This window comes from Onychomys torridus, chromosome 19, assembly GCF_903995425.1.
Source record: "Onychomys torridus chromosome 19, mOncTor1.1, whole genome shotgun sequence".
Taxonomy (NCBI): domain Eukaryota; kingdom Metazoa; phylum Chordata; class Mammalia; order Rodentia; family Cricetidae; genus Onychomys; species Onychomys torridus.
The window spans coordinates 18548106-18573894 of NC_050461.1; the positions used below are offsets into that span (position 1 = coordinate 18548106).

General features: G+C 40.6%; 1 protein-coding gene across 1 annotated transcript in view; it reads right to left on the minus strand.

Moving 5' to 3' along the window:
- Window positions 1-3556: 3556 nt before the first annotated feature.
- Man1a1 (mannosidase alpha class 1A member 1) overlaps window positions 3557-25789 on the minus strand; it is a 172855-nt gene continuing 150622 nt past the window's right edge. The window contains exons 9-13 of the mRNA XM_036168983.1: window positions 22998-23113; window positions 18207-18426; window positions 17151-17323; window positions 6739-6854; window positions 3557-6383 (exon numbers count right to left, since the gene is read on the minus strand). Coding sequence (XP_036024876.1) covers window positions 6257-6383; window positions 6739-6854; window positions 17151-17323; window positions 18207-18426; window positions 22998-23113 — 752 coding nt within the window. The 3' untranslated portion in view covers window positions 3557-6256. The remainder of the gene's footprint in view (window positions 6384-6738; window positions 6855-17150; window positions 17324-18206; window positions 18427-22997; window positions 23114-25789) is intronic.

The following is a 25789-nucleotide window of genomic DNA, read 5'->3' on the forward strand; positions in this document are numbered from 1 at the left end:
CTTAATGGGGTCTTTAAGGTGTATATTTTTGAAGCTCCTGGCAAAGACTATGTGAATCACAAAGTTATCAAGTAGGCAAATGCAAGATGGGAAAGGAAAATGACAAAAAGTGAAATGCTCTTAGGGTTCATTTAACAAGGATGCTAAGGTGCTACTTAGAAGCACTTTAAGAACTGCTTCTAAGGAAGAAAGTGTCAGCTTCTTTCTCTTTTGGCCACTTACTAAATGTGCCCCTGAATTACAACCAACCAGAGCCACGTCATCCCTGAAATGGAACCTGCTGGCCTCAAGGAGCTGGTTCCAAAAGGTGACTCCAACTCATGCCTTTTCTGTTTCCCATAGAGACTTCCAAGGGTTGCAAGATCAAGAACAAAAAGCCTACAGAATCTACTGATGAGTGCATTTGTTTCTCCTAGGAGTTTAAAAACAAAACAAAACTCACAGGTGCCAGTCATTTTGGAAAATGCTATTTGCAACACAGTCCATTTTATGGTCCTGTTTCTAGAATTGTGAATTAATATGTTCTCATAGCCTAAGGACAAAATATCCCAGTATGTGGAAAAGTCTTTTAAAAAGTTATACATCTATCACTGTTTTCAAATGTTTCATGGTAATTTGCATTCACTGGGGAATTAAATGGATCTGTGACACAAATTTAAGTTAATTTATTCAGTAAGTAATGACATGTTTTAAGGGGATTCAAAGTGATCAAAATAATGGCACGCCAACAAATCTTTTGATGATCAGGCTGGAAATGAATTTAAAAGGACTCGGCAAGGTGGAGGGGGCAGGAAATGAAGGTGCTTTAGTGTTCACACCCACAAACACTTCATCCAGGACATTATGCATAGCTAACTCAGGAGTCCCATGGACCCTGTGAGAGTGAGCCATGTTAAAATCAAGAACAGAGTAATAATTTGAGAAATGACTTTAAAAGCAGCCATTGGAGAAGAAAGCTAACAAAATGATCACTTAATAATACCAGGGGTAACTGAAGTTAATACTTTATACAGATTTCCCCTAAGAAGAATGACGTTTAAAAATCGAGTGTGAATCTGTTTAAAAGGTTTAAATTCATCACTCACTGCTCAGAAATGCTTTTGTAAAAAGAATGAATGTTTCCAAATTGATCGGAATTGTCAAAATGTACTGAAGTGTCAAGCAACAGAACTATGTGCTTGTCACAAATCACAAATTCCTTAGCTTTTCTGTCACTTTTTGGCTTTCCATCCTCGAGGGGTTGTATACAAAGGGGTAAGAGGAAGAGCCAGTTGAAGGCAGATATTCCAGGACATCACAATTTTGTTGAAACTGGATGAAGACCATGGAGTCTGCATTTTCCATGTAATTTAGCTATAGGTGAACTATAGCCCACATCTTGATAGATACATCTAGTGTGAACCCTGACTCAACACCTTTATTTTGGAGTGGCTGATTGGATGTTCATCTGTTGTTTTTCTCTTTAGCATACTACCTTACCATTCCCTTATGTCTGGTAGCAGGGTAGGAGAGAAAATGGTTCCTGATGATGAAAAACCCTCCGCAAATGCTCATCTTTGAAGTAACAAAGTTGGATGAAACTCTGTCTAGACTCTCATGTTCTAATACTTTAAACTCACATCTGATGTCTGGCAAGTATTTCCTGAGAATTATGACTTACATATTGGATAGTATGGATGGAATGAGCTTGGAAAAAATGGATATTGACCTTAGGACTATTAAATCAGTTAAGGAGTTCCAATAAGTTTCCCTATGTGACCCCTAATTTCAGGTATCAGCTAGGAAGCTAGAATGACAATTAGACACCTAAACTCTAAGTCCAAATGAAAAGATTTATCTTGTTTGCTTTCATTAAAATTTGTAAGCTGCTGCATACATATCATTATCAGAAAGTAGATGTTCTGCCAAGATGCCATTCTGTGTGGACAGCAGAATAAGTAAAAATCATGCTTAGATCAAATTTTAATAAATCTGCCACCATCACAGTAAACATAACTGATGCTGTGTGTTACTAATAAATGAACTCAAAAGGCTCCCATTTGACTATGTCAGATCTAAAACTGTTTGATGCTATGAAAATTATTATATTAATTTTTTTTTCTGTATGAGGCGAGGACCATGAGATCCACTCACATGAATATATAATAGGTTTTAAAGAATACATAGAGTAAGGAACAAAGGCTAATGGGAATGCTATTGTAGTTTGTCTGATAAGGCGAGAGGTGAGTAGAAATGTGAAGAAGGTGAGGAACACATTACAGTAACAGTGATGAGTTCCATGTAACAAAAGGGGTGTTGACTTTCATCGACCTGTGCAGATCTTGTCTGCTGGACCTGGGTTCTGAGGACCTGAAAAATTGGGGCAGACTACAGTCCAATGCTGTAGACAATACTTCAATTTCAGTGAACTTTTTTTTTTTTTTTTTTTTTTTTTTTTTTTTTGGTCTTTCGAGCCAGGGTTTCTCTGTGTAGTTTTGCACCTTTCCTGGAACTCACTCTGTAGCCCAGACTGGCCTTGAACTCACAGAGATCCGCCTGCCTCTGCCTCTGCAGGGATTAAAGGCATGCGCCACCACCGCCTGGCTTCAGTAGACTTTTTATACACAAATGAAACAAAACTTGAGTTAAAAAACAAAACAAAACAAAAACCAAACATGAGCAGAAAAACATGCAAATAAACACCAGGAATAACGCACTAAATATTCACAGAGCAGCCCTTTCCCAGAACTTTCTTAGGACAGACCAATTTAAATACAATTATCTGGCACATACCATAGGTTATATGTGGGAAGCAAGAAAGCAAGGCAGAGGCCATATCCAGAGTCAGGTCCTATAGCTGTGTTCTGACATCCAACAAGAGTAAACACATCTTATGAACTGAATGTAAATATTTGTCACAGGAGACACGAAATCCCGTCCAAGAACAACCCAGGAAACAAAATGCACTTGAGGTAAAAGGCCCTCTTCCTTTTCCCTGGAGCCTCTGTCACAGTTCCCCAAGGCGTTGTTCACCATGGGTCATTCTTTTGTCTGTGTTCCAACGGAGGGGTGGCCACATTATTCGAGAATAGTACAACATAAGGTTCCAAACCTAGCTTTTTCCACGACTAATTTTCTTTTCTACTTAGCCTTTCTGAGGTCCTGCCCATCTCTCACCCCCTTAATTTAAAGATGATTAAGAATTTAATCTGTGATGACCACAATTAAATGCCATTTTGCTTTAGGGTGAATGGAATAAAGCTAGTCTGATCTTTTTGACCAGGTCACAAACTTAAGAACACGTATCACACTTTCTGTCCCTTTTCTGACACCAGTTTGCTACCTTTCCCTTGCATGCCCTGGTGCTGAACTTAGGTTAGATTCCTAGTACGCTAACCCAATTAGCCAAAGGCTGTGTGTACCAAATCATTCTCAATATAAAGTTTTTAATGGGAAATGTTTCCTTGTTAAGGTATGTAATTGTTAGTAGGATTGGTTATTTCCATTTGCAACCATATATACTCACCTATGTACACATACAGAAGTATCCTTAAAGTCAGAAAAATATAACATAGGAGAAGATATATTAAAAGACTTTATTCACAATAGAGAAATTTTACAAATATAATCTTTAAAAATTATGTGTCAATCTATTGTTTCCCATAACATCAGAGATTTATATAAAGTTGGAAATGACAGAGTGCAATCATGAACAAATCAAAAACAATCAATGTAAAAATGGATAATACACATGAAAAAAATCCTGATAGAGTAGTCATTGAGTTCTATAAATTGGCATACAACTTATGTTTATAATATTAACTGCATAAACTATATCAAAACATATTTCATAAACACAAAAGTGGGTGCTATTTTAACTGTTTACCTTTAAGGATGTGGATTATACATGTAAATTAAACCACACAGTTTTGTTGAAAAAGAATGAGTTGGTATCTATTTGGTGACTTCAATTGATTAAAATTAACACAAAATATAAGCTTAATTCAATGATATTACTATAATATTAATCTCTTATCTTGTTTACATTTTTGGTGTTCTGGAATCTAGCATTTAAGAAAAAAAAAATCCATGTTTTCAAACTGAAAGGCAATTCTTGCCATTGGAGAGCAACATTGTGATTCAGCTTCTTGCCTGCTTATACTAGGAAACCAAGATACATCACAACGTAGTGGGTACACAGGACCCGACTTTAAAATCCCACCTGATGCAGCAATACTCACCAGCTTCGTGTGCTCCTTCAAATTGCAATGCAAAGAAAATGAATTAAATAACTACTCCAAGGACAGTGAAAATTATAATCAAAATACACATGGCCACATTTTAGGCAGCAAATTTCAATATTTTACCTCAGAGCTCTGGGGGAAAGAAAGATTTCTTATTCACTCATTCTTCCTAGTGGAGGGAAAAGTTTTATAATCCAATCAAGTTGTAATTAAGGGGTCAAGGGAGCCTCTTCTACTTAGGTTCATGAAAGTGACATCATAAGTTCATGAACTCCACAGATGAAATAGATTATGGGCACAGGTTCCTATGGTTCTCAGAGGTTAACACAGCCACAGGGTATACTGAGGGATCTTTTTCATTGACTAATTTAACTAGTTTATGTATTTTGGTGTATTCTAATGTACAATACTGGAAGCAATCAGGCCACACAGGTGGTAATCCTAAATGACACTTTTTGAAACCCTCCCCAAAGCTGAAATGGGTAAAACTATTGTCTACTGAGATTTAACAAAATAACTGTCTTAAATAAGTAGGTCAAACAACATGAAACCTGATAAAATTAGAAAGTTGGAAGACTATAAATGCACAGGAATGTATACTTTAGTCTAATCCATGGGGTTGTACAATTTGTTTGTTATCATTGTTGACCATAATAGGTTGAAATCGAGGTGGTTAGAATCTTTGTTCCTTGGTACACACATAATAACATTCTATTTTTCATATAAAGAGCAGGTGTGATAATGCAATCTATCACTAAATCTGTTCTTGGGGAAATCTTTCATATTTCAAAAAGAGGTGTGGAAGAATCATATAATCATTTTGATCTGCTACAGATCAAATTATGAGGGAGTGTGTCCATTCCTATAAATTATTTCTAAGTTAAGATATTTATGCTGAATGTAACCACACTAAGCACACTGTGTTCTTAAGAGCTAATTAGATTTTCCTTAGTTGAACACGAATAGATAAATTGGCAAAGTTTCTTTCACTGGGTGAAAGCTTGAAGTGAAGTAATTACCTACATCTGGGAAGAGCCCTTTTCAAATCTGAACCAAGGGCAATGTTTCCTTTCCTTAAAGAAAAGCCAGAGATAAAGTACAAATACATGAACTAGTCATATGAAATTCTCAGTCTCCTTTTAGAGACCAGATTCCAGGACGGAGTCAGTTCAGAGCAAAGCCTGGCAGGTTAAGGGTCTCATCGTTTCCCTTCCAAAACTGGAATTCAGAAGCAGGGGTGCTCTGCAGAACTCAAGTGCTCTCCTTGCTGTGTCGTGGGGAATGGAAGAAATTAAGCGGTACGTGATACAGAGACGGCACAGAGCATTGAGAGTCAAAATAGGGAAGAAATTCCAAAGTGCAGAAACCCTAACATAATCCAAACCTAAAACACACTGTGCTTGCAATGAAATGAGGTCAGTGTGGCTGACTCTTCTGGGATGACTTTCTCATTTGAATTGTAATGTGAACAGAGTACTTTAGAAGACATTCTATCAAATAACGATAGACCTGCCAGGAGGCTGTCACAGTTATAAGATCTGTCTCTGGTGGATAGACAAACCAGATTAATATGAACTTGAAAAGGAACAAAAAAGCTTTTTTTTAATACTTAATTTATTATTATGGCTTTTTGCAACATGGCAAAACATTACAGCTTAAAGCAGACACCATCTCCTCATAGAGGAGGAAAAAGTTTTGCAGTCAAATCAAATCGTAATTAAGAGGTCACTGGTAGACTGTTCTATTCTGTTTCATGAAAATGATGTCACAACTTCATGAACTCCAGAAACAATAGATTCCTTAAAAAAAAAAAAAATCAGTGGATCCATTAGCTGAATAACAAAGTAATAAGCAATTGAGGTCCACCGAGGCTTATGATAATGAACGTAAAAGACTGCAAAACAATTTTAGAACTTAGGATAATCATAGACTTTTATCGATCAATAAGAGTTCATCATGTGTCTGATGACCAGGAAAGGAATTATTAAGGTATGCAGTGAGGGAACGAAGCAGAGTAAAATAGAGAATGTCTCTCATTTCTCTTTGACCTCAATTTCCTTTTTCTCTTCTCGGAGAACAGGGAAAGGGTGGGCCTCGGTATTGAAGATCCAGTGTTCTAGTGGAAGAAGATCGTCATCAGAAAATATCAAGTACAAATACCTGGAGAGGAAAAAAGAAAAGAGACTATAAGGCCACAAGAAAGTATGTCACAAAACACAACTGTGTCTCTTATTGCTTGTAGAGAACCACAGATGTCAGTCGATTCTAACACCCACAGCCCTTAACATGGCATTATTCATGCTTTGAGTGCTAGTGTATGAGAACCATGTGGAGTAATTCCAGGTCATCCAACTCAGTAATGACCTGAGATCCCTGCACAGACACAGACTGTGATGTCAACACACCTGAACTGGAATGGAGATCACTCATCAGTCACATTTGGTATATGATGAATGTGTTCATCATGAAGATCTCCTTAGGGGCCTCAGCACAGTTTGAGGACAATTGTACTTACTTTAGTGTCTCTGCCAGGAAGAAACTTTGCTGGACATCGTCATAACTTTCATTAGCAAAGTAAACATCCCGTAGGCCTGAGTAGCCACCATTCACTCGGCAGTGACTTTCCAGAGCCTGAAATGCCAAGAAGAGGGGAGAAATCAGTAAAGTTATTATTAGCAATTTTTTATTAGATTGTAGACTCAGATAAAAAAAGACTTCAAAGGGAATGACAGCTTGTAAGAGTTTTTGATAGAAAAATTAAAAAAAATTATGACCTATGTGTTATATATCTTGCCTCAAAAGAACACTTCCACATTTGGTTTTGGAAAAATTTGTACTCATTTTGACTTTTGGTCCAGAGCAGTAGCTCTCAAGCTGTGGGATGCAACCCCTCTGGGGATTGAATGACCCTTTCCCAGGGGTTGCCCAAGACCATTGGAAAACACAGATATTTACATTGCAGTTCCTAACAGTAGCAGACCCAAAGTGGTTCTCAAGCTTCCTAATGCTTCGACCCTTTAAGACATGTAGTGACACCTCCCCCATCATAAAATTCTTTGTATTGGTACTTTATAACTGTAACTTTGCCACTGTTATGAATCATAATGTAAATATCTGTGTTTTCTGATGGTCTTCTGTGACCCCTGTGTTGAAGGATCGTTTGACCTTCCCGAAAAGGGTTGCAACCCTCAGGATGAGAAAGAATGCTCTAGATTAAAGCCAAGGCAAATCAAAGCCCAGCTGCTATGTCCAGCCCACTGTCTATTTCTGTAAGCAAAGTTTTACTGAACTATGGCTAGACTATCTTCACTTGCTTACACAGTGTCTGTGGCTGTTTCTGCACCACAGTGATAGCGGTGAGTAATGGTGGTAGAAATGATGTAACTCTGCATGCCCTTTATAGAGCAAGTGTGCTGGTCTCTGTCTATGCGTGCTCTCAATGTCAACTGGGGCTATGAAACACTGGTCAAGAAAGTGTGCTGGACCCCAAACGCTTCTACTTTGATCAGAATATATTAACTATGTCTTTCCGGTTAAGTCCTCTGGGATCAAAACTAGTGGAGTAGAGTGAACTACTAACGATATAAGTAATAGAACTGAAAAGTTAGAAAGCAGTGCGAAACGTTTTTTGTTTTTGTTTTTGTTTTTTTTGTTTTTTTTTCTTTAACATGATAGAGAAGAAACGGGATGAATTCACTGATGACTCTAGAAGTTTAGAGAGACATGGTCTGTAACTGTGTGGAGGTACAGAGTATTTGGAAAGGAGATGGGTTGGCAGCGGAGGGATGAAAATGTAAAAACTTAAAAAGCCTGCCTTCCATTTTGTTATCTGTCAATGAACTGTCTACTGTTTGTAGATGTTTTCCCTAGAAGCCCTCTTTATTTTTCTGTGTTTCATACTTCTTAGCTTTACTGATATATTGGTGACAAATAAAAATGTCATACATTTTGGATGTATAAATGTGCTGCTTAATGTACAGATTGTGAAACAGCTATCACCATCAAGCTAATCAACATATCCATAGCATCACGAGTGGGTTTTTTTTGTGGTGAGAGTCCTTGAGAGCTACCCACACACTGCTATTCACTATCATCACCAAGCTGTATAGTAAGCTTCTGAAATGCTTTCATCTTTTAGCTGAAATTTTCAAACCCTTTTACCAGTAAATGTCCTTTTCTTCTTCCTCCCGAGTTCCTGGTAATGGTCCCTCTGTTCTCTACTCCTGTTAAGTTAATTATCCTAAGCACTACACGGAGGTACTATCTTTCAACACCATTGGATGTGTGTCTCACATCTTTATTTCTCCATCCACTGTGGTGCATTTGGTTGCTTCTATATGTTGGTTCCTCTGAATCATGCTGTGACAAAAGTGAGATTGCAGAAAACCCTTAGATCTTATTGTATTTTCTTTGATATATGCCCCCAAATGGGACTGCTTCCCCTTATGACAGGTCTGTTTTTAATTTTTAAAGAAACCTCCACACTATTTCTCATGATGGTCATACCAGTTTATATTGCCACTGATGTGAAAAAATGGGGACACACCTGGTAATCTCTTGATTTTTTTTTTTTTTTTTTTGATAATAGCCATTTTCAGAGAAGTGAGGTGGTCTCACCATGGCTTTGCTTGCATTTCCTATGATGAGAGATGCTGGGACCTTTTTCATATGGTTTTTGGCTACTTGTATGTCTTCTTTTGAGATTCTTTGGCCTACTGAGATTCTTTGCCCATTTTCAAAAGGGGTTATCTCTCATCACTGAGATCTATGAATTCACCGTTTTGAATATTAACTTCTTATAAGATATAGTCACAGAGTGTACTTATAAAAAGTCAGCCATAACACTATGAGGCAATAACATCTTATGGGAATACGGTCAGAAAAAAAAAGTCAGCATGTAGGTTATGTGATAGCAAATGGCTGAAAATAATGTCCATGTCCTATTCCTTTAGTTAGGTGGGTTGTTTCCTCTGCTGTGCAGAAATGTTATAGACTGATATGGTCCTGTGTGAGTTATTTGACTTTTGTTACTGTGCCGTGAGTGTCGAATCCAATAAAGCCATCGACAATCTAATAGCAAGAAGATTTTTTTCCTCAACATTTTCTTCCAGGAGTTTTATTTATTTTAGATCTTATATTTAATTCTTTAAAAATTCCCACTCTGCAGAAAACTGCACCTGAAACCTTGTCCTGATTCACGGAAAGCTGAGATGGTTCATCCTCACTGTTCACATGGCTAGATGTAGAATCAATCACTTAGGAAACTCAGCCCTGGCCATGCCTCTGAGGGTGTTTCCAGAGAAAGAAACTGAGGAGGGGAGTTCATTGACAAATATGGGTGGGACCAATCTATTGGTTGGGGTCTCAGAGTGAATAAAAAGGAAAACAGGAGAAAGGATGAGCACCAACATTCATTGCTCTCTGATTCTTGGCTCTGGATGCAGTGTGACCAGCGACCTTCCATTTCTGCTGCCATGTTCCACCTCCTGCTTTAAGTTATCCTTGTTGGGTATTTCTCTCACAGCAACAAGTTCAAGGACTAACAGAGAAATTGGTATTGAGGAATGGGCCAGTGCTGTGATAAATCTAGTCATGTGACATGTAGGTTCTCAGAAATGGCTGGTGGTGGGGCTATGAGGAACATGGAGAGGTTGGATAGGTAAGCCCTACAGTGCCATAAGCAAAGCTTAATGGGCCCTCCTGGGAAAAACATAGACAGAGGAGGTCCAACTCATGATGACGTAGAAAGGAACAAGAATAAATAAAACTAGGAACGAGTTTTATTCTAGAAGTTATTGGTGTTATATTCTGCAAATAATCTGGCTGCACTGTTCTGATGTCCAGAAAAGTTAGAGTAAGCCTGGAATTCGAGCACAGTGGACTAAATTGTTTTGTGGAGGAAATCTGAAGACAGCACAGCATGTAGTGCGTGTATCCAGACTTACAGTGAGGAAGAGCAGAGAGTACAGCAGAAAGACCTTAAAAATGTTAGCCAGATCACCATATCTAAGAAATTTCACACTTTGCCCTGAGCCTACGGGAAAGGTTCCCTGAGGGCAAGACTCATCATACAAAGTTGGAATTTGTAGAACTAATTTAGAAGGAGAAAGCTTGAATTGAGAATGTTGCTAAAGAGATCACCCACTGAAAAATAACTGCCTTGGAGAATGCTCCCCCATGCTCAGCCACCAACATACACAGAGGTCACTACAGTTAAGGCAGAGGGGAGCCAGATAATTCCTGAGCTGGCAGCAGAACTTAGCTGCATTGTCTACTATTGGTGGCTTTTCAGGCATGCAAAATGCAAGAATTCCTGGGTAACTAAGTCTTACATCAAGGTTCCAGAAAGTGACTGGGGCTAACAGTGTTTGGCAGAGTTGGAGTCTTACCAGGTGGCTCTGAGAATCCATTGCTTAGAGCTGTGAAGCCTGAATTACAATGGAGATACCAAGATGTTGGAGTTGCCAAGACTGTTGGCCATCTTTTGAGGATAACAGTAGGCTTTAAGTTAAAAAATCCAAGGTGAGGGTACATGTGCTGCAGTTTGCAAAACTCGAGAAGCAGGCTTAATTAAAGCTTTTGGATCCCAGATTATGCTACTGAAATCCCTAGACGTCAAGCATGGAGCTGGAGGTGTTTTGTTTTTCTCTCCCTTGGGTTTTGGTCTTGTTAGCAAGGTCTTTCCTTGCTACCCTCCCATTCCTCCTTTTTGGAATGGGAACATTTCCTCTTTGTCACTGTATATTGAAGGTACACAACATGGAATTTTGATTTTAGAGAGGGAGATGGTTAAAAGATTGTCTGTAGTCTCAAGATTTTGAACTTCTGCTTTTGAACAAAGCTAGAGTTGTTACAACTTAGTGGATAGATTCTAGGAGGTAAATGACACATTTTGCATTGTGAGATGGCCATGAGCTTTTTCAGGGGTAAAATACTATATAGATTAAAGTACGTCTGAGTATCAGGTTGAGTTGTCAAAGGTTGGACTTGTGATGTTTCACTGTCTACTGAATGGATTGGGCATCACCTATGAGAGATACCTCTGAGTACGTCTGTGAGGGCATTTTCAGAGGACTTCATTGAGGAGGGAAGTCTCACTCTCATTGTGTGTGGTACTATGGATGCAGGTCCAACAAACAGGAGAAAGCATTCATTTCTCTCTGAATCATGTCTGTGGACATAAACAGCCATTCCAAGTTCCCTCCACTATGCTGTCCCCACCATGATGACTACATCTGCAAACAATGACCTTAAAAAATCCTTTCTGTATTAAGTTGCTTTTGTTGGCTATTTTGCAAAGCAGTGAGACAACTAATAAAACTGTATACACACAAAAAAGCATGGATTGAGATTAAAATCATAATACCATAAGAGTAATAGTGAAAGGTATATAAGCAAGGTAAAGTTACTCTTAATTTCCCATTCTAATTTCTATTTACATTATGAATCACAATCTTGTCTCTTTTACATATGTGTATACATGTGTGTTCATGTATGGGTAGATATGTGTGTATGGAGGCTGGGGAACAGCCTCCCTTAAATGTCAATCTTATGAAGACAATCACCTCCTTTGAGACAAAGTCTCTCATTTGTCTGAAGCTAATCAATTAGGCTAGATTGACTGGCTATCCATCCCCAGGGATCCTCTTGTCTCTATCTCCCCAATGTTGGTATTATAGGTGCATGCTGTTGAGCCTGGCTTTTTGTGGGAGTGTTGGAGATTGAACTCAGGTCCTCATGCTTGCAAAGCAAGTATTATACTAACTAAACTGTTCCCTGGCTATGCTTTTTTCTTACACTTATAATCATATTCCATACCTCCCAACATTACATGTCTTTTCAAGTTAGTTATGAAAAACTTTCATTAGCTAGAAAAGGGGTTTGAAAAAAAATATGCTTTAAAAATGGAGCTCAGAAAAGAAGAAAGAGAAAGCATGTAGCAGCCACGATGGTTCATGAGCAAGCAGGGATATTGTACCTAGTGCTCAGCCTCAATCAGCTGATACTGATAACGAGGCCATTGGATTTCATATCAGGGACAGAGGTAGAAGAAAAGAGAGCAGTGATTCATGAAGAGAAGGACTTAATTGCTAGGTGAAAGGAAATCTAGCCAGCATGCTATATGAACAAAGAAAAGAAAAATTCCCCATGGTTTAGTACTTAAAATTTATTTTTAGGAAATGAAAATGATAAGATTAAAAAGATGCTTCAATTAAATTCTAAGTATTATACAAGAAGACAAAATTGGGAGAGAACCCTCAAGGCAACTTCCAATTCCTATTATTTTTCTCTCCCTTTTTGATAGAAAGGGCTATCAAAAGCAGCCAAGTATTCGATACATGGACTGAGCCAAAATTTATCTGTAAAGGGGGAAAAAGGTCAGCATTTAAAAAAGAAACCTGTGAGGTTATTCTGGTATATAATGGGACCCACTTTCCAGGTATTCCCTTAAAACTGTCCTAATCACAAAACCTGTTCTTGGTTATTCCCTTGAAGCTCTTGGGTGATGGTCATCTGAGCCAGCCAGGCACAGTGATTACCTCTTCTTTCTGTCTATGGAAGTTTCCATGAGTTCTCTCATTTGGTAAAGAATTGGCAGATGGACACAGGGGCACATGCCTCTAATCTCAGCATGTAGGAGATTCAGGAAGGAAGACTGTGTTTGAGGCCAGTCTGGGCTACCAAGTGATACTCTGTGTGAAGCAAACAACAAAAACCCAACTATCTGCTCATCCAGCCATATACCTGTTCAAGCAACCAACCCCCCCCCCCCAAAAAAAAAATCAGAAAAAGAAAAGACATAAAGGGTTGCCTTTGGATATAGTGCATACCCATTCTTTTTCCTTCCGTAAGGTCTCTTTGGGCAACAGGCACAATATTTGTGCTCGCTAGTTTATGTCAACTCGATATGTTACAGTCATCTGAGAGGAGAGAACTGAGAAACTACCCCCATAAGATCAGGTTGTAGGCAAAACTAGTAGAGCATCTTGATGGGGGTGGGCCCAGATCATTGTGGATGGCACCCCTCTGGTCTGGTGGTCCCGGGTTCTATAAGAAAGCAGGCTGAGCAAGCCATGAGGGGCAAGCCAGTAAACACCACTCCTCCATGGCCCCTGCATCAGCTCCTGCCTCCAGGTTCTTTCCCTGCTTGAGTTCCTGCTCTTTCTCCAATGATGAACAGTGATGTGGAGGTGTAAGCAAAACAAATCTTTCCTACCCTACTTGCTTTTGGTCATGGTGTTTCATCACAGCAATGGTAAACCCTAACTAAGACAACAGTCAAGAACGCAAGTTGGGGAGAGTGGGACACTGACCTCAAGTCTAGATTTTTCTAATTGTGGAGCCAGAAATTGCTTAATATGGGTAGTGCTCTCAACACAGGGTTTCAGTGAGAAGAAAAGGCAGTAAATAAATGCTTGCCACAGTACAACGGCTTTTCAGCACCCCAGGTATTTTTACGTTTTTGAGGCCTCGTATAAATTAAAAATAATTTACAAGTGAGGATAATGTGGAGGACACTTGATACTTTTCATAAAACCAAGTACCCCATGTCAAAGTCTAAATGCAGGAGCAACGCACTCGTATGCACGGGCTGGAACTGCTATCGAAGTCCTCTTATTTTGTACAGTTAATATGTGCGAATAGCAAAATCTTCAAACAAAAGTCGAAATGTTAAGACATCAGGACTGTGAAACTGGGAACAACAGGCTTCCTGGGCCTACAGGACGGATTCTGATTCTGGCAGTTTCTTAGCAGTGGAAGCACTCACATCTTGGACAGCTCATTTCCTTAGTCTGCTCTGGTAAGGCTCAGCCTCTAGGGATTCTGGGTAAGGGTTTATCTTATTAGGGGCCCAAGGTGCTGCAATGTGCAAATAGTAGAGGGCAGGACATGGAGACCGTCTCTAGTGACTGGAGCTTGAACCCGTGGATGGAAGATAATCTTGACCCTAACTGACTATAACTTGGGGTTGGGCCGAGTAAGTCAATAAACAGCAAAACGAGGCAGACCCTTAGGAAGCATTGCTGTGAAGATAGGAATTGGATAGTCAATCCACGGAGATTTGCAAGAGTCAACCCCAAGCAATAATGCCACCAAGGCTGTCTGCTTGAGATTGCTCTGGTCTCGAGGACAAAAAACAAAGACCCAGGCATCACAAACATATGACAAGTGTTTGGAAAGCAGGATCAAGCCTGGGGGGATTAGAAACAGGAATGGGAGAGAAACACTGCTCTCAGACTCAGAATGTTGGTGAGGAAAGGGTGGGGTCCGAGACATGGAGGAAAACTGTGAGGAAAGCCAAAGCTCATGAGCTCTTGTCTTCTGTGGGTTAGACGAGGTATTACCTAATTGGTATGAATAAACAGGCACAACTATTATTCAGATAAATCTTCCGCCAGCTGCCACATATTCAGTTGGGACAAATGCAATACAGTTCTCGCCATTACCGAGAGATAGCAAATTAAGTACCGGCTACAGGTTACTTCTGTTAGGTGGGTTCACAAGTGCTCGAATGAGTATGATTGGTGGGCTGCTATTTACCCAGGAAGGTGGGCTTCAGGAGTATATACACTGCCCTAACTTATTTGAAATAATTATGCTATTTGATGAAGACATGGAAATCAATTTTACTGAGTCTATCAGTGAAAGAGTGCTGGGAAAAGGTGTTTTTCTTTCTTTTTTGTGGAGCAAGATGATGGGTTATAAATACTTTACAGAGAGAAGTGAAAAAAGTGTGGTGTGAAGGAGCCTGCACTCAGCACAGGGGACTAACATTGTTTGACCATGATTTCAGTGTAGGCCAAAGGTGTCATGACTCCACTAAGAGAACAACTGGCCCTTGGCAGGGGAAATCACTTTGCAGAGGGGCTCTTGAGTTACTCAGCCAATCTGTGAAAGACCCACAGCTGGAAACCATGTCGGTCTAAGCTGGTAGAACTCGCTATCTTCAGAGAATTAAAAAACTGAAGTGCAGAAGAGAGAGCTCCAATCCACCAAACATTATGGATTCTGGCTTCAAAACAACCTCCATTCATTCAAATATGGAATGAACAACTTGATAGTTAATACATTCTGTCTCCTTTAATACAAAGTCTTTGAATTGATGAGGAATATCTACATAGCAGAAATAAGGAGATGGATACTGTCTTTCAAAAAAAAAAATCTATGTGTGTGCATGTATGTGTGTGTGTGTGTGTGTGTGTGTGTGTGTGTGTGTGTGTGTGTGATAGTGTTGTTACCTCAATATACTTTCTAACCATCTGTGAGATGGACACGTCTGTGGGGGTTATCTTTATTATCTTGTACTTGGTAGGAAGACCCACCCACTGTGGGCGGCACCATTCCCTGGATGGGATCCTGGACTATATAAGTAGAGAGAGGTCAGTGAGCAATAGCACTTCTCAGCAGTGTGATCAGTTGCTTCAAATTGCAGCCTGGTTGACCTCCCCACCATGGACCGTACCTCTGAACTGTGAGCATGAGTAACAGGATCAACCCTTCCTCCCTGGCTTTTACATGGGGGTTTGAGATCTGACCTTAGGTTCTCATGCTTGCACAGTAAGCGAACTCTTTTTTGAGATAGGAGCTCATGTAGCTAGAGGTGGTTTCAAACTAAGCACATAGCTGAGAATGACATTGAGCTTCTGTTGTTTCTGGAGTGCTGGGATGCTAGTGTGCACTGCCATGCCCAGTGCATTGGTACCGGAGTCAGAACCCAGGCCCTACGTGATACAGTGCAAGCATTCTAGCAACTGAACCACACCCCCAGCCCCGGTGTCAGAGCTGATGAAATAAGTTATTCTCCATGTTTCCAATTTAAACCAGTATTTTCAATTCAAGCTCATAAGGCCTTTGTAGGCCATGTCACAGCCAGCCTCTTATCACTGAAGCTTATTCGAAATTCACTTTTAACACATTTGCTTCCAGAGGGGGAAAATGTAAATTTAAACCAGTGGAATCACTACTGATTGAATATAATTAGAAAACTGAATATTTTACTTAAAATGACTGATGATTAGTGATACCAGACACACGAAGTGAAGAGTGTAGTAAGGAAGGTTCATCAGTGGCTTCCTAAGGTATTTATTAGCTAAGCTTGCATGGACTTCCCGAGATCTGCTGAGAGAGGTCCTTTCAAGATCACTGTTGATAGCAGCTAGCTTCTAACAGGAGATGGAGAGAACAGAACCCAACTAAAGCATTTGCTTGTTCTTCTTCTCCATGTTTCCTCACCCCCCTTTTAGAGCAAGAGCCTTTAACACTAGACATGGTTGGATGTATGTAGCCCAGGGCTCCTCTGGCACCTAACGCAACAGATTAGGGAGATGATGCTCCATGTGTGGTAGGAAGGGACCCAAGAAAAACCACTAAAGCATCACACTGAGACAGATTATAGAGATCCAACTGGTGAAGAACCATTGGTGAAGAACCTTGCCCAAGGGATACTCTTCTCTGAGTTCTTCCTAGATTTAAGCAGATGGCTCACCCTGGGTGAAAACACAGGGTGTTGTCAAAGCCCAAAGACCAATAGGAAAGGCATGGATTCAGAAGCGGTGGACTTCAAGGAGACAGCGCCAGCACTGAGCATCCAGAAGCTACCCAGTGTCCTGGTAGAATAAAGAAACCACTCTTTCTACAGTTAGGGTAACTTCATCCCGTCACATGTCTTTCCAGATCTTTCTGTCTAGACCTATATTGTCCAGTATTCAAGTCTACCTGCCATACAGTTATATCATTGTTCCCTGAAGCAAAGCTAAAGCCCACAGTGCGGAGTGACTTAACTGGAAACAGCCTGTCCTGAATGGAACAAATTTGATAGAGCTACGGAAATCCCATAAAAGTTGCCATGACAGATTTACAGACACTGTTGAATATATACTGCCCTAAGAAACTGATCTGTAAGAAATATGCAAATGAAAACATCACCTCTACGGCTTCCCAGGCCCAGGTTCTGTACTTGGGATCATGAGTCAGTCGCCACATGTACATGTAAGTCTCTATAACTTCCGGCCGTAAGATGTAGTACTTTTCATTTTGCCTCGTGGCAATGGCTTCCACACCGCCATCAAATCGGAAAGCTTCTGGTCCCAGCTTCATGTCTAAAACACATGCGATCAGTTAACAAGGGTTACCTCCTGAATAAGGCTACAATCTGGACAAAACTGTAAAGTGATTGACCATCCTCAAGACAGATGCATGAGTGACCCTTTTAAGGGCTAGTTATATACAACAAATAATACACAATACTCAACATAGTTCTAAATTTGAGTCATCTACTAGAATCTATTTTAGAAAATGGCAACAATTATTATTTTTTCTTTCCCTCACTTAACTAATTTATTGAACATTCACTGGGTGTTTATAAAGTTATCACAGACCTTTGCTAGGTGGCTGGAAGCTTCATGGTTGAGAATTCTCCTAGTATGTCACAAAAGGCCAGCTACTTAATCTTTGTGTTTAAATGCTTATTTTATAAATAGGAAGCCAGACATATAATCTCCTATGGGACTTTGGGGAAGTTTCTTTTTGTATCAGATCAGAGACACTTACTCTGTGTTATCAAGGTAAATCAAAGGTCAGTAAATGAGACTGGCCTAACTTGTATGGCCTACGTTTTTTTTTTTTTTTTGTTTTGTTTTGTTTTGTTTTGTTTTGTTACTCGACACACTAAGATGTGTATTTTTGTATAAAAGCAGTGACTTTTAAGTAAAGATCTAAATTCCTTTAAGATATTAGTATCATCAAATTTCACAGTGGTTTTCTTTTCTACCTCCCTGCCTCCGTGCCACCTTTCCTCCTTGCTGCCTCCCTCCCTTCCTCCTTCCTCCTTCCTTCCTTCCTTCCTTCCTTCCTTCCTTCCTTCCTTCCTTCCTTCCTCCCTCCCTCCCCCTCTTCCTTGATGATAGCTATGCCAAAGCTCTTTATTGAATGAAATCAAAGCATGGGACAATGGCCTGGGAATGAAGAATAACAAGTACTTACAGGTGCGGTTGTAAGATTCATGACAGGTGCGGGCGATTTCAGCTCCAAGTTCAAGGTAGTGTTGGGCTAGGGCTTCGGGAGCCCCATCTGCCCCAAGTGCAAACATGCCCCCTGCGAAGCATGTCAAGTGGCCCATTTTGTGTTCCAGGAGGCCCCCTTTCCACTCTGCAATGTACGTTAGTCCCCCGCTGGACTTGCGGATCAGGTGAGTCTCAATGGCCTGAAAAAAAAGACATTTTTGATAGTCTGTGATTTTTCTCAAATTTATAATAAATTCTATATTACTGCATAATCAATTGCTTCCTTTCATATCTCTCTCTCTCTCTCTCTCTCTCTCTCTCTCTCTCTCTCTCTCTCTCGCTCGCCACAGATCACTGGTTGCCTTGAACTCACTATGTAGGGTAGGCTGGCCTTTCACAGCAATTCTCCTGCCTCAGCTTCTTGAGTGCTGAGATATAGGTATGTGCCAACAATACTCTCAGTTTTATACTATAATTAAAAACATATATATGTATAGATATACACATATAGAAAATACTACTTGCAATTTGAGTTTGTTATTACAAATCTAATTGGATCTGAAATGTTACTGCTTTCTGTATTCTTTCCTTGACTCCCTGCTTCATTAATTCATTATTAATTCATAATTAATTCATAATTAATGGTTAGAATTTTCTCTATTGTTCCAGCCCCACTGGCTTTGTTTGGCTCCGTGACCAAACACAGTTCTCATTCACTAAACGCCATTCCCTTCTCACAGACAGGACACTGAGGCCATGTCTGGGTTGAGTCACTCCAAAGCTCTGACCCCACTGTAAAGCCCCACTGTAGAAAAGAACAGAATGTGTTCGGGTCTTAGATCCAGCATGGTGGCATTATTGTTTTCTCCCACACAGGCTTGAACAGGAAAATAGAGTGGCAAAGATGGGCTGTTCTAGAGTCAGATTATATGGTTTCAAATTATAGCTCTGACATTGTCAAGGAATGCCACACCCAATTTATTTAGTCTGTCTCAGTATACACTCTCATCCATAACATGGGAACAATGCTATCTATTGCAAAGACTCTGAAGCATTTTGTTTAAAGAAGTCCATATTGGAAGTAGCCCTGGTAAGTCACTTATTTACATCTCTTCTGTGGTAATAAGAAGCTGATTGGAGGGCCTGGAGAGATGGCGCCATCAGTAAAGCCTGGAAACATGCTGGGAGTGGTGGCCCTGGCTGTAATCTCAGTGTTGGGGAGGAGAAAGGCGGAAGCCTGGGCCTTACTTTGCTGGCCAGTCAGGGGAGCCTCATCAGTGAGCTCCAGGCCAATGAGAGACCATGTCACACACAGAAAACTGAGGTGAATGACTCCCGAGGAATGACCCCTGAGCTGACGACCTCTGTCTTCCATGTGCTCACATGTGCATCCACACATACGTGAAAAATTAAGTCACGCTCTTTCCTTGTTTATTCTATTAAAGAACATATTACTGTACAGTTAAAAATTTAAAACAAAAGATATTTAAAGCTAGGATAAAAATTAATATTTACAAAGATGATTTATATGGCATGTTTTATTTATGCCCAGGAACTATTGATATTATCAAAAACTAGGTTAGAATGAAGTAAACTCTGTATTTAAAAAAAATCAAAAAGTATGAAGTGTGTTTGTAATTACTAATTTCCAGTTTTTGGTTTTGATAGAGAATGATTTGCACATCAAGACCCAGGAAGGAAAGGGCTCGGATAGGGTCTGTAGCAATCACTGCTGTCAGAAAAGGAGGGGTTTCAGGAAGTACATTTGGGGAGCTAGAGAAAAATGACTGGAAATGGATCTGCGGGCAGAGGAGACCTTCTCTACCTTTATTAGAAATAAACAAATGAGAGTAAGCCAGTAGGAAATAAATGACAACTGGTGTGCTCATTAGCTGTGGTTAGGCTAATTTTATTGATGGTTTAGTTATTACATTAATATTTCATTCTCATTTAATGCCACCGAACATCTTAGCTATTTACACTTCTCATAACACAAATTGCGATAAAGTCCTTCAAGCAGATACTTGTTCATCACCCAAGAAATTATTCTTTCTACATGGCAAGAGTAATAGCTTTTGAGCACAGATTAAAGAAACATTATTACCCTGTTATGGAGAGTGAATAAAGTACTATATTATTTTTGCATGATTCTGACCAACTTGCTGCCTCCTAAAACAAACGATGATGAAGTTCTGTGCCCAAACCTATGGTTTTGTGTCGAAATTGAAAAATGTAAATATACCCTACTATGGCTCTAATGAATATTTTTTGTGTCAAATCTATAGTGAATTGGCTGGGGAAAAGAGCATGTTAAACTCTGTGATTTAATTCTTCCATATTTGTATTAATTTGATGAGGCCTTTGAACTCCTAAATGATACTTCACCTGCCCACGTATCTTGCCCCACTATGGGTTCTTAGTGTCCAGGGAGGCCATAATAAGCAGCTGAGGGATCAAAGTATTGTATAGTTAAAGCACACTGGGAGACATCCTATCTGAGTCCATCTAAAGCTAAAACTGAGTGACCATATCCCCAGTGATTCAACAGTTCAGAACAATAACACACAGTATCCTTCCCTTGATACAGGCAGATTTTTTTTGTTTTCATTATGTTCTTCAGGCTGGTCTTGAACTCCCCAAGTCAACTGAGCCTTAGGCTTCAGGTGTATTTCTGCCCTGACTCATCATAATCTTTAAAAAATGCGTTTTGCTTATACTTTGAAGTTTCATACATGTATGCAATGTATTTTGATCACAATTACTATCCAAGCCCTCCCCCAACTCTTTCCAGATGCTCTCTCCCTCCCTTCCCTACCTCATGTCCTCTAAGAAAACAAACAAACAAACAACCCCCAAACCCCACTGAGTCTAATTAGTGCTGCCCTTGTGTACATAGGTGTGAAGTCATTCCCTGGAGTATGGGCAACGTAGGAGTGGCCACAACCCTGAAGAAAACTGACTCTTTCTCCCCTAGCCACCAACTGTCAGTAGCTCCTCAGCAGGGGGCGTGGCAGGGGGGGGGGCGCTGTGTGTCCCTCCCAATCCATCCGGGAATATTGATCATGTGCCCGGAAGTGCAACTTTGGTAAGAGAAACTTTGCTCTGGAAGAGAACACTGCTTTCAAACTCAACTTTGTTTTTTCTAACTTTGCTCTGCAACTTGAAAATATACAGTGGATTGTAAATGTTTTTTATAATTAAGAGTCATGGGAAACACTTTGCCTCATTTGTTCTTAATGGATTTTCCTGTCAACTATTTGTCTAAACAGAATACACTAACAGTCAGGTAGGGTACAGTTATAGAAACTGGGCGGTGGCGGGGGTGGGTGGGTGGGTGGGGGAGATACTTCAAACAATATTTCAAAATGGCTTTTCTTGGAATATCAAGACCTTAGAGGGCCACTTTAAAATTAACACAGTTAAAATGTCTGCTAGGATGGTAATTAGATGGCACAATGCAAACCAAATTGTATTGAAAAGAATTCTTAAGATTAATACTCGAGACCCCGAAACCTCATGGGAGGGAGGGAAGTAACCCTGGGAGATATGAGCTCTCTGGTGCCACCAGATGAGGACAGGACTGTGGGGACCACAGCCCAGCTTTCTTCTGGTGCTCTTCTGGGGCCTAAGGAGTTTTGATGCCTGTGTCTGAAAGTGGAGGCTTCTATTTTGCTCTCTGAAGCCCTCAATTGATCTAGGGAGGGAAACAATGGACTACTCAATCCAGCTAGCAAGGTCAAAGCAAGCTAGCTACATTACGTCAGAAACAAAAACGTTCACCCAGACCTACTAGAGACGATGACACCTTTAGGATAAAGACTTTAAATAAATGATGTGGGACATTTTTAAGGCCAGTGCCTGAAATCCCTGCACTTGGGAGGTAGAAGCAGGATGATCAAGGAGTTCAAGGTCATCCTTGCCTGTGTAGTTCCAGGCCATCATGGAATAGATGAGAGTGTATTTCAACTCTCTCTCCCCAACAAAAGTAATTTTTTCCTATAAATCAACAGTATCAATAATAAAAAATACTCTGTGCATTTAAGAAAACAGTTAAGGTTTTTTTTGGATTTAGCTGTGATTTTATTAGATCTCTGGAGATGAGGTCAAACCCCAGAAGCACTGGACTGTCAGTGACCTTCAGGAATTTTAACTGTCAGTTGTCAGAGTATAAATCCAGAGTTCCTTCCTCATCATGTAAAATGTCGCTATAAGACAAGAACATGGTCACATTGCTTAGGGAAAGGGGTAGACTCCAAGCAATGTGTCCTTCATCAACGTCACTGTGTGGACATAACAGGGACACTATGATGTTAGTAGACAGTACCATCTTCAGGGGCCACTCTCTTCCATGCGATCTGTTGTTGGCCAGAATGGTAACTGGTCCATGACTACCATTCTTTAGACAGGTGGCTGCAGCTCAGGTTGGCTTGGAATTTGCTCTGTAGCCCAGTCTGAGTTTAAACTCAAAGCAGTCCTCCTGCCCTCAACCCCACAGTGGGCTGGAAGTCCAGGGGTTACCACTATGCCTGACTAGATATACGACTCTCAGGTTGAGAACTGAACCACATAATAACTTTCACTGATCTGTTAAGGACTAACATCCTAAATATGGTTACTATTGTTATAAATACACTGCAGACATTGAGCTCTCCCTAACTGGAAATACTTTACATGCCACTCACGAGGTACTCTAGTTTTTCATTAAAGCCTGATTAATATGCACGTTGTAAGTTCAAGCTGACTAGCAAAGACGATTTAAATGTTGGGTTACCTGAACAGCATCAAAATACATCTTCTTGGCTTCTACGTCAGTCCTGTCAGACATTAACCAGGCCTTGAGCAGATATTCATAAAAGCTGTCTCCAAGTCCTCCAACAGATACATGATCTGAAAAAGAGAGGGAGATGGATTTTGGAGTGACTCAGTCTTTAATTCAGATAATGCAGCAAAATCATATTAGCAACTAGGATTCGAAACCTGTCAGCTGCAGCTCAATGGAACACGTAAATTCCAACCAATTCCCTGCTTCCGAAAGGCCTTCTGAAATGAGCAGATGGGCTGGGGATTCATGTGACGCACCCTTACTAGTCCCCAGGGGACTTTAGCACATATGATGAGAGATTACGTGGAGTCACTTTTAATGAAGAAACCTGGTTCTCTAGTTAACACCAACCAAATTAAAATGTTTCAGAGTCTATGTTGAAATATTTAAAATCTAGGTTAGAGCTGAGCAAATATAAGTATAAAACTCTGCTTTAGGCATGAAAAATTAAAGTTGTTAGTAAACAACAGGCTCCTCAGGGCCATGTCATTTTTAAGACTCTATGATCATTTTTCTAGTGTTCTGAGGGGAGAAAGGACAGGCCAGGTGTCCTAAGAAGGACGAAAACAGATCTGCTTGTCTTCTGACACTTCCATCCCACAGTCCACCTCCACTGCCATTGACTATGCTCGGTCTACTGCAAAGATCACCTAGTGCGTCTAGGTGTCCTCAAATTCACCACAAGAAAGCTGGACATCTAGGCCAGGTGCGAGCACAGTGTGAGCCATCTTACTCCACAGGACACATGGGACCCCGCCTTCATGTTTTTCATCATAAAACATCAAGTATAAACCACTCTTCATTTTTAAGGCACACCTACTTCCAAAATCCACAAACGCAATCGATTGGAAACACCACACCCAGAATTGAGAGAACTTGAACATTAACAAACTGGCCCTTTAAAGGAGTGTCGTAACACAAAGCTAAATCTAAGATTAAAAGTCTGTTTCTTGACTTGGTTGTTCAGGAGTACATTAGTATGTCTCTAGATATAAACAATTGAACTGTTCTGCTGCCTAGCTAACAACTCCACTTGGAATCTGCATGGGTGCTGAAATTTGAATGCATGAGAAATCTCTCTCTCTCTCTCTCTCTCTCTCTCTCCCTCCCTCCCTCCCTCCCTCCCTCCCTCCCTCCCTCCCTCCCTCCCTTCCTTGTCTTCAACTTGACCTCCTGCTCAGGTTTCCATCCTACCACCCATACTCACTGGAATGCAGGTGGGGGGTCAATGTGGTTGGGGTGTAGCTCAGCAGACCACTTGCCTAGCATAAGCTAAGGCTCTGGGTTCAGTTTCCTAGCAATGTAAACCCCAACGAGCAAGAGCCATTAGATAGTCATTTAACAAACCATTTTCTCTCACTCTGTCTTCCCACAGGCAGTGGGTTCTGACTTCTACACTCTATCCCTTCCACGTGTACCTTCTGAATTCCCCTTTTCCCCTCTGTTCTCACCACTGTGACCCTGGCTCAAGCTACCACTACCCAATGCCCTGGTCAGCTTTGCCTGACAGCTTGACACAGCCTATAGTCACCTGAGAAAGGACTCCCTGATGAGAGACCGAGAGATTGGCCAGGTCAAATTGACCTGTGGGCTTATCTACAAAAGACTCTTTTCATTATTAGTTAGTTGGTGTGGGAGTGACCACCATGGGCTCTAGCACCCTAGGCAGGTGGTGTTAGGCTGTATAAGAGAGTTTAGCTCAAGCCTGGGTTCTAGCCAACAAGCATAGTTAGTTCCTCCGTGGTTTTCTGTTTCAAGTTCCTGCCCTGATTCTCTCAATGATGGACCGTGACCTAGAAGAGTGAGCCAAACAAAGCTTTTCCTCCTAACTTACTTTGCGTCAGAGTGTTCCATCCCAGCAACAGGAAGGACATAAGAACAGTTTATGCTTGTTGCTGCAGTGGCCAGTTTTCTCATTTCCTGCTTTCACTCTCATAGGGTGTGCTGTCTCTACTTAATTTTAGTAAAACTGAATAGCAAGGTCAGTTCCTCCACTGTCAAAGTGCTTAGCACTGTCACTGTGCTGGACAGGAAGTCAGCATGTCCTTCATTCCAAAAAGCATGACAGCCTCTCTCCACACGCCCACCACGCAGCCTCCTCACAGGCCAGTCTGGCCACCACTAACTCAAAGCCCTTCAACACTGGCTTTCTGGAGACCAGGGAGGTCTTTATGACCCCAGTCTCCTCCATACCATGTGCCATTTGCACTCTGGGTCCTCAAAAGGATCAGCTTCCATCTGTCTCCCTCAGGGATTCTGTGGGTCCTGTTTTCTCTGAGTAAATAGACAGACTCCATACCCAGGATCACATGATACTTTGAAGAGACCTTTCTTTCCTGACAACCTCACAAGGTCCCCTCCTTCATAACCTTTTGCCACACCTTTTCTTCCAGAATGTGGTCAAAGTACCTTGCCTCTTCACCAAATCACAATCAATGACAGCAGAGATAGGTCCTCATGTTTCCAGTCCACAGTGGGCCCTGGAAAGCCTCATGCCCTTCAGTACTAAGTGATACCAATGTCTTTTACGTCAATGTTAATAAGGACTGCACCTACTCCAACTTGTAGGGCTTGATTTTAAGTGTTTAAATATGCAATTTCCTTATTGCGAATAGTCCAGAATCATTTGAATTAAATTTTAGGGAAAATATGTTTTTAAAGTTGTAAGTCTGATTTCTTAAAATAGCAGCACATGACCTTTACGGTTTCCTAAATAAATTACCACAGAAACCTCTGACATT